General features: G+C 41.9%; 1 protein-coding gene and 1 long non-coding RNA gene across 3 annotated transcripts in view; one reads left to right on the top strand and one right to left on the bottom strand.

The window, feature by feature from the left end:
* The window catches only part of LOC106805767, a 10,030-nt gene extending 5,019 nt beyond the window's left edge, over positions 1 to 5,011 (bottom strand). The window contains exons 1-2 of the long non-coding RNA XR_001393466.1: positions 5,002 to 5,011; positions 816 to 818 (exon numbers count right to left, since the gene is read on the bottom strand). This is a non-coding gene — a long non-coding RNA (uncharacterized LOC106805767). The remainder of the gene's footprint in view (positions 1 to 815; positions 819 to 5,001) is intronic.
* LOC106805766 (glutathionyl-hydroquinone reductase YqjG-like) lies at positions 1,764 to 11,783 on the top strand. Of its 2 annotated transcripts, none has more exons than XM_014807484.1 (9): positions 1,764 to 1,901; positions 5,748 to 5,862; positions 8,234 to 8,412; positions 8,887 to 8,962; positions 9,567 to 9,765; positions 10,180 to 10,273; positions 10,768 to 10,884; positions 11,209 to 11,325; positions 11,525 to 11,783. In XM_014807484.1, the coding sequence occupies exons 1-9, from the start codon at positions 1,821 to 1,823 to the stop codon at positions 11,615 to 11,617; spliced, it is 1,071 nt and encodes a 356-aa protein (XP_014662970.1). In that variant the 5' UTR covers positions 1,764 to 1,820; the 3' UTR covers positions 11,618 to 11,783. The 2 variants fall into 2 exon arrangements, with proteins under 2 accessions (XP_014662970.1, XP_014662969.1); XM_014807483.1 differs by having other exon boundaries at positions 5,683 to 5,862.
* The last annotated feature ends 3,291 nt before the right edge of the window (positions 11,784 to 15,074 follow it).

The following is a 15,074-nucleotide window of genomic DNA, read 5'->3' as shown; positions in this document are numbered from 1 at the left end:
GGGGAACTCACTCCCCACATTATGGTAGGTATCTGGTATGTGCCACTGCGAAGTTAAAAATGGGGGGGGGGGCTCTGGAACTGAACTCAGACCTGAAAATGGTGGTCTCCGGAACTAATGTTTGTTGAATTTGGTATGCTCTTGGAACCGGCTATGTTCGAAAATGGGGGTCTCCGGAACTAGCTAGGATTTCGTTGAAATTCAATGCTATGGAAACTGGACACGTTTAAAAGAGGGGGTTCGCGGAACTGTGAGGGGAACAGTGATTTGCTTTAAAATCTATGCTGTAGCACTTGAACCAATAATAATACTTGTATTATGTAGAGGCGAGAAAACATGACCGGAGTAAGATGGACGCACGCATACGCATACGCACACGCACACACGCACGCATACACACACTAACTAAAACTAGACAGAGGCACTCACGGAGAGAGCATACCTCCGCCAAGAACATACGCCATACGCATACGGACTCACGAACACACGAATAACCACGATAGCTACGCCAGCGAATGCTCGCTCGGCCGCCCACTCAGCAGCAGCGCGGCTGTGGCTGGCTCGTTCGCTTGACGCGCTAATACAATCGCGTCACACACACACACACACACAGCACACCACACAACACACACAACACACCGACCACACACACACACAACACACACACACACAACACACACAACACAACACACACACACACACACACACACACACACACAACACACACACACACGCAACACACACACACTCGCTGCGCGCGCGCGGCGCCTGCTAACGTCCTGTACCACGACACGCACAGACCGATCACATACAACCCCCTTCACTCCGATGGGCGAGGTAAAATATAGATTAGTATGTAGCAGATTTATTGAGCAGCGGTCATCTCGGAACGTTTTAATTATAATTTAAGTTCGTTAACACCTCAAGTTGCCTACCTTCGCCGGGAACAGCAATCCATCGACAAATGATGGTCCCAACTTGGGGACTCCAAGGAAATGGAACACCTTGACATCGATTATCAAAATAATCACAGGTTTTATATGGATTGATTTCGACATTTACATATTTTGATTTTTTCGATGAAAAGTGCGTCCAGCTTGTAGGCCTACATCACTCATCTGTTTGTGGGCGATCTACTTATTTGCCAAGGAAGTCTTCCTCTCTTCTTTACCGTTTCTTGCCAAATGACTGGGGGGGGGTTGAGCCCCACACCACCAACCCTCACTTTGCACAGACATTTGCCAAGATGTTTCTTTTTCTTTTTCTTCTTGCTTCTTTGTCCTTATTTCTTTTTCTTCCTTTTTCTTTTCTTTTTTTCTTTTCTGTTTTTTTCTTCTTCTTTTTCCTTTTTCTTGCAAATGATAGGGTGGGCGACCGCCCCCCCCCTGCCCCCCCCCCCTGTGGCGCCGCCCCTGCACGCAGGTACACGTACGTATACACGCGGGTACACGTACTTGCACGCTGGTATATACGTACGTACACGCGGGTACATGCATGTACACGCACGTGCACGCGGGTACACGCACGTACCGGTACACTGTTTCTTGTTTCAACTGTCAACCGCGTCAACTGTTTTTTGGCAAACGTTGTTCAATAACATAAATATAACCTTATTATAAACGTTTTACTAACCGTAATAGAACGTTTTTAGCAAACGTTTTCAAATAACATAAATATAACTTTATTAGAAACGTTTTACGAACGTTTGGAAAACGTTTCATTCATACCAAACCATTAAATAACCATTCAAAAGCGTTGCGAAAACGATTGCTAGCCGATGCGTACAAGTTACGTCACTTCCGACATGCTCGGGTTAGAGCATGCGTTATCTCTCTTTTTCGCCGCCATATCGAATTTCGTTGTTTGTTGTTGCTTCTACAATAGATTTACTCTTCCCGACGGTAAGGACATGAGTAATTAAACACATAATTACTTGTTTAGAAAAATGCATAAACATTTGTGCTAGAGTGTAAAGTGTATGTTCTGTCAGCATCGAACTGTAGTGTAGAAGGATAATATGTGAGATTTAGTATAGTTCGGGGGGATACTATTACTATGGATTTGGCTTCGTCGCGCCCACAGGCACTTGAAGCGTTTCAACTGTAAACACTCGCCGCCGCCATTGCGCGCACACTGACACATAAATATATAGTGTGACTATAGCCGCGCAATGGCGGCGGCGTGTGTTTACAGTTGAAACGCTTCAAGTGCATGTGGTCGCGCCGCCGCCGCCGCACGCATTTCCTTGTGAGCGCTACAATGTAACAACATTTTTTGTCGAAATATTCTAGAACCTGTCTATGAAAGGTCCAGTCCTTGAAAGGTCCTTGAACGTCACAGTCCTTTGAACGCACAGTCCTTGAAAAGTTAGTCTTTGAAACGCACACAGGCCTTGAAACGCACAGTCCTTGAAAGGTCCTTGAATTTGAGGGTAGTCCTTGAAAAGTACTTGAATTTAGTAAATGTTGATTTTGTGCTTGAAAAGTCCTTGAATTTCATGAAAATGTCCTTGAATTTAGTAAATGTTGATTTTGTGCTTGAAAAGTCCTTGAATTTCATGAAAATGTCCTTGAATTTTTAGAAAGAATCCTTGCCTGTAATAAAAAGAAATTTTGTACCATCAATAATGTGCAAACCTCAATAAAAATTGCGTTAAATGAGCTTAAAAAGCTATAGACACGATGATCACAAATTACAGTAAGTCAGTAAAATCAGTCAGTAAATCAAGGTATGTTGTACTGTAGAGGTGACAGTGTTTAGAAAATTAGAAGGGTTTATTAATTAATGTGATCCAGGTAAGTTTTAGAGGTGACATGCAGTGATTAAGCATGGGGTCATTAAATTAATCCAGGTATGTTTTGTTCTGTGTATGAATTCCGATAAAATGTCCTTGAATTTCCAATAAAATGTCCTTGAAAAGTCCTTGAAAAAAATTTTAGTCCTGTATGAACTATGTGTAACTTCTGCAGTTTTTACCCGATTGTCATGAAATTTGGCACACAGGACCAATATAATTAGGTACCGGGTATGTGACAAAAAAATTCAAAATGTTTAAAAAGGTTTTTGATTAGATTGACAGGATGGGGCTTGGAAATTAAGAGCAATTATTGAGCAATACAATGATACCAAGATTTTGAAAATTGGTTGAGAAACAAATTAAGAAACTTATAGCAATTTTACTGTCGTTTTTTACGAAAATTATTGTCTATTGTATTTCCTTTCGTTTTATGTGAAAACTGTGATCGCAAATTGCTAAAAATGACAGAACATATATCATAACTTTTTTTTCTCAATATATTCCAGTAAAATTTTCAGGATAATGAGAATATAGTATATCCTCATATGAAATCTAACTGAATTTTTGAAATATCTTAGTTAATTAAACACTTTTAATTGATTAATTCGCGTCAATCCGTTACTCCACTTATTGCTTTGTCATGACAAGAACTTTCAGAAATTCACCAAATCTGACTAGGATATCAGGGGAGAGAGAGAGAGAGAAAGAGAGAGCGAGAGAGAGAGAGAGAGAGAGCGAGCGAGAGTGAAAGAAAATGAGAGGCGACAGTCGTTCTTCATTGTCTCACAACAGTTTCACGAGCGCCGTCAGTGTAGCAACCCCACCCAGCATAAACACACACACACACACGTGCACGCACGCACGCACGCACCCACACACACACAGACACACACACACACACACACACACACATATAAATTACTATCTTACTACATTCTATGATACATTATCTGTTTATAATCTATTATACAACAAGTAACTATAGCTGTAATAATAAGGTTTGTGATGCTATAGCCATTAATACTGGTTAAAATTTCCTGTCTTGTACAATTCTGTCTGACTAAGGTAAGTTACCATTGAATCAATGCACTGCATTAGCTACAGTGCATACAGCAAGTTTCAGAAATGTACACATGGAATTTTGTTCGTAAACACAGCTGATCAGCCAATCAAATTGCGCCATTCAGGTCACGTGATCAGATGCAGGCTAGCCATAGGGAACTTTATGGCAAACTATCGTTGATAAAATCCTCAATCATCGACCCTATGATGAAATGTTTTACCAAGCGTTTCTGATCGTCAGATCTCGATGAAACTTCGTAAGTTTATGGTTGAAACATAGTAAAACATCTCAGCTTACCTCAGAATATTCTCATATATAACATAAGGAACTATACGGCTGCTGAGTTTGTCCTAAAAGTTAAAGGAAATCGATCATAATGAAAACCCTAACCAATGTGAAAAATTCGAAATCGAGGCGATAGCTGGTGATTCCTTCTACGTCATATCAAGGATTCCCGTGGAATACCCAACGCAAACCAATCACAAGACCACTTTTCATGGGATACCTCTGCGCGACGCAACAGATCGTCAGCAGGAGAAACAGAGACAATTGCCACTGCTGCATGAATGCGAGTTTTGTCACATACCTAAATATATACATATATATATAGGACATGTTATATCGGCCCTGTGTGCCAAATTCCATGACAATCGGGTAAAACCAGCACAAGTTACAGGTTCTACAATATTTCCACAAAAATGTTGTTACCATGGCAACGATGACTCCGCCCACGCTAAAACCGATTGGCGTCTTTGCTTTACCATAACGCACCTTGGCATCTTGGGGAGAAGGTGTGCGAGGAAGGTGAGGAAGGGTGGAAGGAGGAGGAAGGTGTGGGGGGAAGGTGTGCGAGGTGTCTGGGAAACCAGGTCACTGCGACCTTCATTTCCCCTTTACCTTGACCTTGATCATATTTCCCTCCCGCTCTGTAACTCGGCCCCTAATTCACCTAGCGCTACCAAACTTGGTATACTTACACATCTTGGGGAGAAGGTGTGCAGAGTACCAAAACCAGGTCACTGCGACCTTTACCTTGACCTTGATCATATTTTCCTTCCGCTCTCTAACTCTGCCCCTAATTGACCTAGCGCGACCAAACTTGGTATGCTTGCACATCTTGGGGAGAAGGTCTGTCGCATACCAAAACCACCACTGCCCTTGACCTTAGTTTGACCTTGACCGTAGACTTACATTTCCTCTTCGGCCTCATAGGGTAACCAGATTCCATATGCTTGCACAAAGATTATTCCTTTTACTCATACTTACTGTACAGGCGCTGCATGTACGTGACACAGCAATTTTTGTCACTCGTATAGGTATGTAGGTATGTTCACCCAGCAGCCTGCGCCGCGGTAAACTTGTGCAGAGCTTTGCGCGTGTGGTGTGTGTGTGCGTGCGTGCGTGTGCGTGCGGTGTGTGTGCGAGCGCACGTTCGTGCGTCCGTGTACGGTGTATTCTGTGTACGTGTACACACACGCATGTGTACGTACACACAGACGCATGCACGCACGCGCACGCAGTCCAGGGGAAAAATTATTTTATTAAAAATTAAAAATTATTAAAAATTTATTTTTCGGGGGCTACTTTTCAAGCTTGCGTGCATGAAAATAGCACTCTAAAATTTGGTTTGCATTGAACTCTATGCAAATTTACGGGGGCTCTTTTTGGCATTTCGGGGGCTAAATCGCCTCGAGCCCCTGTGTATTTTTTTCACTGGCACGCACGCATGTGTACGTGGACACACACGCACGCACGCCCGCACGTGCACACGCACTTGCTCCCTATAATCGTCATGCATGAACGATTGAATTCTATCCCACAGCCCGACTTTACAAGCACATGACCACGCCTTTGACCACGCTACGTTCCACGATTCGTTTTTCACAGACCTTATATCACACCGCAGCAGCCACCACGTCGATGGCGTCAGTAGCTACTATAGATCTGACAGTGAAGGGAGAATTTGTGAGGAAACCTACTGCATTTCACAACAAGATAACAGGTATCACGTGATATGGGTGCTGTTAATTATGGGTACATTCACCTGTGGGGGAGAAATGCGGTATTTGGGGAGTGAGATGCCAATATTCCAAATAAAACGGTATAGAGTTTAGGATGGAAACTACCCACACCATCAATCAAAATCTAGACAACTCACTCTCGCGTGTTCTCTTCGCATTCACCACCTATTTTTAGCTCATCTGACATAGTCGGATGCAGCTTGTAGAATCGCATGATCGTGCGTCCGTCCGTCCGTCCGTCCGTCCGTGCGAGCGTCCGTCCGTCCGTCCGTCAACAGTTGGGCACAAATCTAAACGGCTCGACGTACGGTCACGATATTCGGGACGTGAGGGGGTAATCCGAAAACGAGTTGGGATGTCGAAGCTGGGGGTCAAAGGTCAAAGGTCAAGAGGTGTAAAAGAAGGGGGAACATTTCCTCCTTAATTTNGCAGCTCTAATCCAGGCACGTCGCTGCTTAAAACGTACAGGGAAAGCATGTCCTCCCCCTCGTCCCACAATGTAGTACACAATATTCGGTTGGCATTGTCCAAGGTAAAAACAACACCGAGTTGAAAACAGAACACGGTACGTACAGTACAGTTTTCACTTGTAAACACCGCGCAGCAGTTGTTGCGCAGGACCGAGTTGCTTATCAGCGCCCCCTATATGCCTATTGTTTTCAAATGTACCTCATTGCCCCACCAATAACACGCATCATGGTATGCAAGTAACATGTAGACATAATATTAATAGTACAACAACACTATTAGTAGTAGCGCTACAACACTGCCAGTATGAACAATTGTCTACACGTCAAAACCTGCTGAATAATGCTAAATACCTTGTCATTGACAACACCGGTTACCACTGGGTTACCCAAATTAAATTACAATGTTCGATACAACGTACAACTACAAGTAACAAATAAATGACATTACGATGACGGCACTGCCTCACTGCGAGTTAAGTTCTCTGCAGGGAAACAACAAACGAGATGATGCCGAAAGTTCGGGACCTTGCCTCCACTGTAGCTGCTGCGTTAGCGTACACACTCGTACTTGTTCCGGCAGAAACAAAAGACGTCAACAACACGATACTCTGCCTGCGGTGACGCTAAACGTTGGCACGACGGGAGAAATCCTCGAGCGCGACCGGTCTGTAGCCTATAGTCTGTAGTCTGTAGCGCTAGCGCAGACGACTCGCCGAATAAGTTCAGGAAAACTTGTCCTTGCTGCCACAAATAGTTCGACGAGTCCACCGTAGATCTGCATAGGGGTGCACACAGCGAAACGACTTAATAGTTCCGTCTCGAACAGTGAATGTGCCGTACGAAAACTGATACGGTTCGCATATTCAATGTTAACAGCAACAGTGGTCATACGGTGTGACAACCCGAGAAGGAACAGGGCTGTACAGTCACTCTTTGAAAGCTGGAGATGACGCGGAAACAATGTCTGTCGCACACATCACATAATAACACTGATGTTTGACATTTTTCTCTCCCTAAGCTCTGAGACTGATATTCGTTCTCGACTAAACGCGAATCGAAAGCCGAATGCCCGCCACAACAAAAAATGGCGGCCTATAGCCTCTGTAAGCGTGACAATCACTACCGTGATTGGCTACTGTGATTACCAGGGATGAGATTCTTCTGCGGATCCGCGGAAATCCGCAGATTTGACCAGTCGCAGGGGTCGATTTTGTGAAACGTCTAAATTCGTTGAGAAAATTGGGAGGGGGGTAACAATGTAAACATTTAAATTATATACCCTCAACTGCTCAACAGCACCTGACTGTAGACTGTAGAGTGTAGACAGTAGACTGACAGCAAAGTATACAGTGTATCTCTTTTTGTGTACCAGAAAAGAAAATCCTCATTCACAGGCTGCAGTAGAGGGTCAGACATTTGAGGTAGCTGATCACGTAAGGATCCATGCCTGGCCTGGGGGCCGGGTTTACATGTTGCTGTGTCCATGTTGTGTGCATGACTATATGCACTGATTGTTCCATTCGCATTGTGTTTTTTTTTATTCAAATTTCGTAGCAGCAAGTACTACGTATGTATGGTATCAGGAGTGACTAATAGAGATTTAGGAATAGGAGATTTTTGAATAATAGAATAATAAAATATATATATATATATATACAGGTGTGGAAAATATGGCATGGTAATTGGTATACAGAGCATGTCACGTGACATAATATAATAATCAGTATATATTGCCCATCAAAAATAAACGGTGCCAGCGCCAAGCAGCTAGTGCTGCAACATATAGTATAATCACAGCTTTACACGAGAGCACCTAAATGTGAGACATAATTCCTGTAATTATTAGCACTTTAATATATTTTAACTGTGTGTACTATTACAGCTGATGGCTCCAGCGGCTTCAAAGCAGAAGCAAATCGCTACCACCTATACGTCTGCTACGCATGTCCTTTTGCATCACGCACACTTGCCGTTCGCAAACTGAAGGGGTTGGAGAAGATCATTTCCTTAAATGTCGTGGACTGGTTCTTGGACGAGGGAGGTTGGAAATTTAATCCAAACGTAAGAGGAATAATTTATTTTTGATTGTTTTCATGTATTAGAAAATATACTGTTTATGCTGCTGTGCAATGACATATTCCAGTTAGCGTGAGTTGATATATAAAGCACTGCCAAGGAAACTTGTGGTATTCACAAAAATGTATTTGCTTTTCCATTACTGTTTTATTTAATCAATGGTCAAATTTTAATTGAAAGCTATTTTAAACATACAATGAGGTATATGCAATTTTCTGCCCATGATGAAACTAAAAAAAACTGAAAAAATATATATATATGTTATATCTTATTTTGTTCAGATGTGATATATAACATATATATATATATATATATATATATATATATATATATAGTATATATAGATATACGCTCATGATTATATGATATAATATCATATTTATGGCACAGGAGTTATAGTGGATTTAGCATTGCAGCTACAGGTACATTGCATCTGAGTGATTGTTAAATGTCTTTCAGAGAGACGATGTTACCACAGCTGACACGGTAAATGGATCAGAGAGACTGAGAGAGGTTTACTTGAAGGCGGACTCTTGTAAGTCACAGAGGAAAGAAACCCATTCAGTGTTTAAAATTTTCTTATCAAAGTGTCTATTTGCCACAGAATGATGACCACCCATCACGATTTTAGTAAAAAATTATGATATATGAATCGTGAATGGGTTTGGATGTGTATATGGTTGCATGGTAGTTGCCTAGCTAGCTCTTGTATTGACCAGGCCATTACTGGTGTTCAGTTAATGGGTAAAATGCCAAATTGATGGGGACATTTCCCTCAGTTGTGATTTCCTATGGAGCTGAGGTAGTTTTACATGGAACATCCAGTTTGTGGCAGGGGAGGAAATGCATAGGAATGCATAGGAATAAAATATTGTTCTTGATCCCAAGTCATTATGTTCGTTAGAGACATGTTCATGACGAAACACATACACGATACCTAGCTGTACTTACACATATTTTACTTATAATTATGCTTCTACTTAGTATATACTTCCTCCTAGTAATACATCTACTAGTGATGCTTCCAGTTCCTGTAGTTGCACGTATTATGACGTTTAGTCATGCTTTTACTTTCACACTTTACTACACTCCTACTTCTACGTATCCTCCCCCAAGATGCAACGGCTGTGTGCATTCAGGTTACGCTGGCGCCATCACCGTTCCTGTGCTGTGGGACAAGAAGACCGGAACGATCGTGAACAACGAGTCCGCCGAGATCATACGCATATTCAACTGCGAGTTCAATGAGTTCTGCGCGACACCCGAGCAGGCGGCTCTGGATCTGTACCCGCAGCCGCTGCAGGCCGAGATTGACGAGTTCAACTCTTGGATATATCCGTGAGCGAATCACGTGCGATGCCGTCAGGAGTGACGTAATAGTCAATTTATCCCTATTATTCTATTATATCACTCCTGACGCCATTATATGTTGCAATTGTAAGTTAAGTTGCCAGGTTCATGTATGAAGCACACCGGCGGAGTATCGTGAAACAAATTAATTTTGTTGAGATTCAATTGCTAGTTCAGAGCGGTGAATTGAGTGGGGTACATTCCCAGTGTTTCAGGTAAAAAACAAGCCTTTTCCCATTTTCCAGTTTAACCAAATTCGCAATTCGGGAAATTCCCCACTTCGGAAATTGACTGTTATTTTAGAATCACGAACAATTTATCTGGTATTTTCTGGTTCCCAGACAATGAAATTGGTCCAATCTCACATCCTGAAAATAACTGTTTGCCTGTTTTTTATTTCAGGACCATTAACAATGGAGTTTATCGTTGTGGATTTGCAAAATCACAAGAGCCTTATAACGTTGCTGTTCATCAAGTGTTTGAGTCGTTGGATAGGGTAAGCCCAAATTTTAAAATGGGAAATGATAATATTAATCACAGGCAAACAAATAACAGTGACCTAGGGCTGTTTCTGAGAATCATCATAAATATATAGTTATGACTAACGTAACAATTTACAGATGTTTCTGTCAACTGGACCATTGTAGAGAGTAGACACTGATTTCCTATTTGTGTACGATTTAAATATCAACAATTTATCGTTGAAAGCACACACTTGATGCAAGCAGATCAAAGATCAATAGAGACGAATGAATGTGGCTTCACCCTCTGTTCTCACAATCCTTCTCAATTCTGCCATGGGTTTTCTCTTTACCTTCCCTATTTTTGCTGTCTGGCATTTTTTACCTGGATTCTGTGTTCCCAACCTGCACCACCTTAGTTGACCATGTCGAAGTTGCCTCCTCATGACATGTGTTTACAAAGCGTTCTGTGATTTCTATACTATAAAATCAGGACTTTTTACATATTCGGATATCTCTTTGTATGCAGGTGGAGGAAATCTTATCCCGCAAACGGTACCTGTGTGGCAACCAGCTGACTGAAGCAGACATACGGCTGTTTGTGACCCTGGTCAGGTTTGACCAGGTTTACCACGGACACTTCAAGGTGGCTCTTTTTAGCTCGAGATATTTATAATTATCAAACTTTGTGACATAAAAAGATGCCAACCTTTTAAAAAGTTGTGATTCAAGTAAATAGGCATTTTATAATAACAATGTGCAATCTTACAAATTCTGCAAACAAGAAGTAATATGTAAACATGAGGCTGCAAGGCTTTAAATTTAGTGCAATTAAAGGGTTTCCTCATGTTCTTGACAATATTTACAGTGTCATAAGAAGTGCTTGCGAGAGTATCAAAAACGAACAACTAAAATTTAAATGCATGTCTTACTGATTTTTTTTATGTCTGACAATATTTGTGCTTTACAGTGTAACAAGAAATGCTTGAGAGAGTATCCAAACTTATGGGGGTACACTAGAGACATCTACCAGCATCGCGGCATCGGAGAAACTGTTAACATTGAGCACATCAGAAATTGTTACATGGTGAGTAGGAAGATATATGGTGTGTACAGACACATACTCACTAAAATGAAATCTGTCGAGTGCATTTGTGACAAATTAATTTACCTCCCGTTAGAATTTGCTGCATGATTAGATGAATGAGCAAACAATAAAGATAATTGGAATTTAAAATGAATTGTTTTCTTAACACAGGACTAAACTAATTTGTATCTTCTTGCAGGCAAGCCAACTTAATATAAATCCCTTTGGAATCATTCCGATTGGACCAGATTTGGACTTTGAGGCACCACACGGCAGAGAAAACATGAAGTGATGGAGAAATTGTCTTAAACCACCGCCCAGTAGTCTACTCTCATGTACTTTAGTTGTATTGAATTGTGAGTAATTGAAATGACTTTTAGTTATTTTGCTGTTTACTGTATTTTTATTAGCTCATCTGACATAAGCCTCGTTCACACGAGACCTCGTATTTATGAAATACCGGATTTGCGAAATACCGTATCTGAGACAAATACGCGGCCGAGCGTTCACACGCTGATTTGCGGCTCCAGAAATACGGTATTTGTGAGCTGCGAGCTGCTTTAAACAATCAAGCGAACAATGCGAAATAAACAATGCAATGCGCACCAACTGCCGATAAAATACGTAGACTGGTCCGCGCTAGACAGTTCCACTCGCGTTACACTGGAACTGTCGAGCGCGGACCAGTCTATAAAATAGCGCGGCTGCCAGAAAGTCCGGTAATTTAGCGTTCACACGAGGAATGCCGCGGTCCAAAGAAATCCGGCATTTGCTCAAGCACGGCAATTTTCGGCGGTCTGGAGCCTCGTTTACAGAAATACCGGATCTGTTTTAGATACGCGTATTTCTTGGCCTCGTATTTTGCTCGTGGTAGAACGCCTAAAAGATTCCGATTTTTGCTACGTTGCAACGCGGGCTACTGTCAGATTGCAGCTTGTAGAATCGCATTTAGCGTTGCGTCTGTCCGTCGTCCTTTGTCATACAGTTCTGGCACAAAATCTTAAACCGCTCGACGTACGGTCACGAATATTCGGACGTCGGGGGGGATCGTGAAAAGGACTCAGGAAGTGACCAATTTGGGGGTCAAGGGTCAAAGCGTCAAGAGGTCTAAAACGGAGGGGGAAATTTCCCCCTTAACTTAAAGTATGGAGGAAATACCGGAATGCGGCACAAATCTGAACGCGCTCGACCTAATGCCTCTTAATATTCGGTGTATAAGTGCTGATGGGCAGGAAACCCATTCATCAGGTACGAAATTGAGCGTGACAGCGTCAAAGGGGACGCCCCAAAAAAAAAAAATCAAAAAAAAACAAAAAAAAAAAAAAAACATAAAAAAAAAAAAGCCCCCCCAAAAACAAATAAAAAACAAAAAAAAACTGGGGAAAAGGTCAGATATCAGACATTTATCTGAGGACATGGCCTAATGGACAACGTGAAAAACTTTTTTTGTTTTTCAGGCAGCTGACCTACATTTTTCTATCACTTTATAAAAGGACATAAAATGTGACTTTCCACTGAACGCTTCGGAAGATAAGTGTCTGCCATACTTTTGACCCAACGAGGAGGGTTAAATCATGGATTCCTGAACTGCCTCAATGATGTCACAGTGTTCTCATATTCATGGCACATCCAACCTTAGAAAGCCAATAGCCTGGATAGCCAAACGGTTACGCACAGACGTCACGGCTCACAAGGTTCCTTGCGATCGAATGCCATCAGATTTTTTCATTTATGTTACCTGTATTTCTGTCATTTTTCTATCTTTATTCATTAAAACTATTTTCCAATGATTTATTTACAACAATTTAATAACAACAAATTAATTTTACAACAAATTAATTTTTATTTTATTTAATGGTTAGGGTTAGGGCACATCGCACCATAAAGCAGGAGTTTTCATGGCCACGCGATTTGTATCAACCAATAGGGATTTGGCGAGGTATGCAGAATGCAAGTTAAGCGTTGCTGAATGATGTGTAGCGCAACTGCGGTCTCTGCATATCTTGCGCACCTAACAAATTGTCACTCGCCACGGACTTAAATGTTACGTTTATAATGTAGCAACAGACCTCGATTGACCCAGACTCTGCGGCTCTTGTTTACACATTGTTGTTACACATGATTACATTGGTTGATATCCAAATAATAACACTAACACTCACATAGCAATTAGGGGGAAAGGACTTGACAAAACATGGATTTGTTGACTGTTAACACAGGACTGAACTGCTTTTGACATTAATTGAGCCTTATACCTGTGTGGATGTTGAGTCTACAATTGCAGTTAAAATTTTGGCAAAGACAAAGTTTGTTGAACAGGTTTATGCTCCTTAAATCTATTATTTTCTAAGCGAGCTGATATATTAATAGCACCTGAATGCTCGCGTGGCTACGTCATCGAAATGTCAGGGCAAAAACCGGGGGGACCCATTACTCGTGATGGGTGTGAACTGGCATTCTTATCTAATAAACATGCACGCCTGCAATGCAGATGTGTTTAATTTTACTGCACAGGAGCGAAATTGTCGCTGCCTTGAAGCTTACTTGATTTTTTGCCTGTGAATTTCAGCAAACTCAATGAAGATTTAGGGTTATCTCTACTTTCTTGACTATCACTAGTGTTGTCATCAGTTGTAATTTCGTAACTCGATCATCGGTTGGACAAGGTAACGATGATCTATTACAATCGGGTTACTCGAGGTGTTTTGAATGCCTGCGTGTGCGAACGTCGTTCGCATGTAAACCGTGTGCTTGCATGGATATGTGCTTGGTTTAGCCCTTGTATTACTGTTTGTTTGGCACTTGTTTATACGTGTGATGTATAATACATGTTACTGATTCTCATCACTTTTCCAAGTTTCTTGTTCAATAAATGATCGATATTAATCGATGATCGTGACATTCACTACTTTCACCAACGTACGTAGGGTTCGATGCCATCTTTGATTATTGTATTACACTTTGCACGCGCATCTGCGTGGGCAATATAGGCTATATAGTTATACTTATGAACCCGATAGACAGATCGAGCAGGGTATGAATAGGATGCAGTGTTATGCGTTTAGTTTTAGTCGTTAATACCTACTAACAGTTTGATGACGACGTAGCCGGTTTTTTTAGCGCGATGGAAACAGGCTTTCACCTTTTGCAGTTCGAGCGAACAAAGGCCGCTACAGTAGAGCAGCAGACCTCAGATGGGCATTGTCGCTCATGCGGACTGGTTGGTCTTTGCCATTTTGTTTTTTGATTTATCTATGTAAAGTATACGGAATATTTTCCTAGACATAACAAACCATATAGTTTTTATTTTCTGTAACAAAAAACCCCGTCACACCAGGCCCCGATCCTCACTACGCTCGTCACTGCCGCCTCTAAGAGCGTGGTGAACATGCGCCTTAGAACGCTCTTATATGAACGTCTATTGGACGTACTGCGATCGCGATAGGACTGCGGTGCAGTCACATGAGCGTGGGAGATTCGTCGCCAAATTTTGGCATGTTAAAACAATCGGTCTGTGCGAAGCGTGGCGGAAAGAACGCGCCAGTGCTGGGCATTAGAGGACGTGGAAGGCGAGTACCACGTAACTCGAGGCGTAGTACGCAACTTAATGATCGTATCGCAAGCTGCGGCTGTGCGTGAAATTGTCTCCCCGTTCTCAGCACGATGTCAATACGTTGTTCATTCACCGCTGTTACTACGTCCGAGCGTGACTTAAGTCGCACTAGGAAGCGCTGACCTGGCGCGAGTGA

This window comes from Priapulus caudatus, unplaced genomic scaffold (genome assembly GCF_000485595.1).
Source record: "Priapulus caudatus unplaced genomic scaffold, Priapulus_caudatus-5.0.1 Scaffold126, whole genome shotgun sequence".
Taxonomy (NCBI): domain Eukaryota; kingdom Metazoa; phylum Priapulida; class Priapulimorpha; order Priapulimorphida; family Priapulidae; genus Priapulus; species Priapulus caudatus.
This window is presented reverse-complemented; position numbering and strand designations above follow the sequence as displayed.

Excerpts from the sequence above, each read along its gene's own strand:
- LOC106805766 (XM_014807483.1), top strand. The coding sequence starts at position 1,778 with ATGCGTACAAGTTACGTCACTTCCGACATGCTCGGGTTAGAGCATGCG. Across the intron at positions 8,413-8,886 it reads GTTGGAAATTTAATCCAAAC|AGAGACGATGTTACCACAGC; the intron begins GTAAGAGGAATA and ends AATGTCTTTCAG. Across the intron at positions 10,274-10,767 it reads TGTTTGAGTCGTTGGATAGG|GTGGAGGAAATCTTATCCCG; the intron begins GTAAGCCCAAAT and ends CTTTGTATGCAG.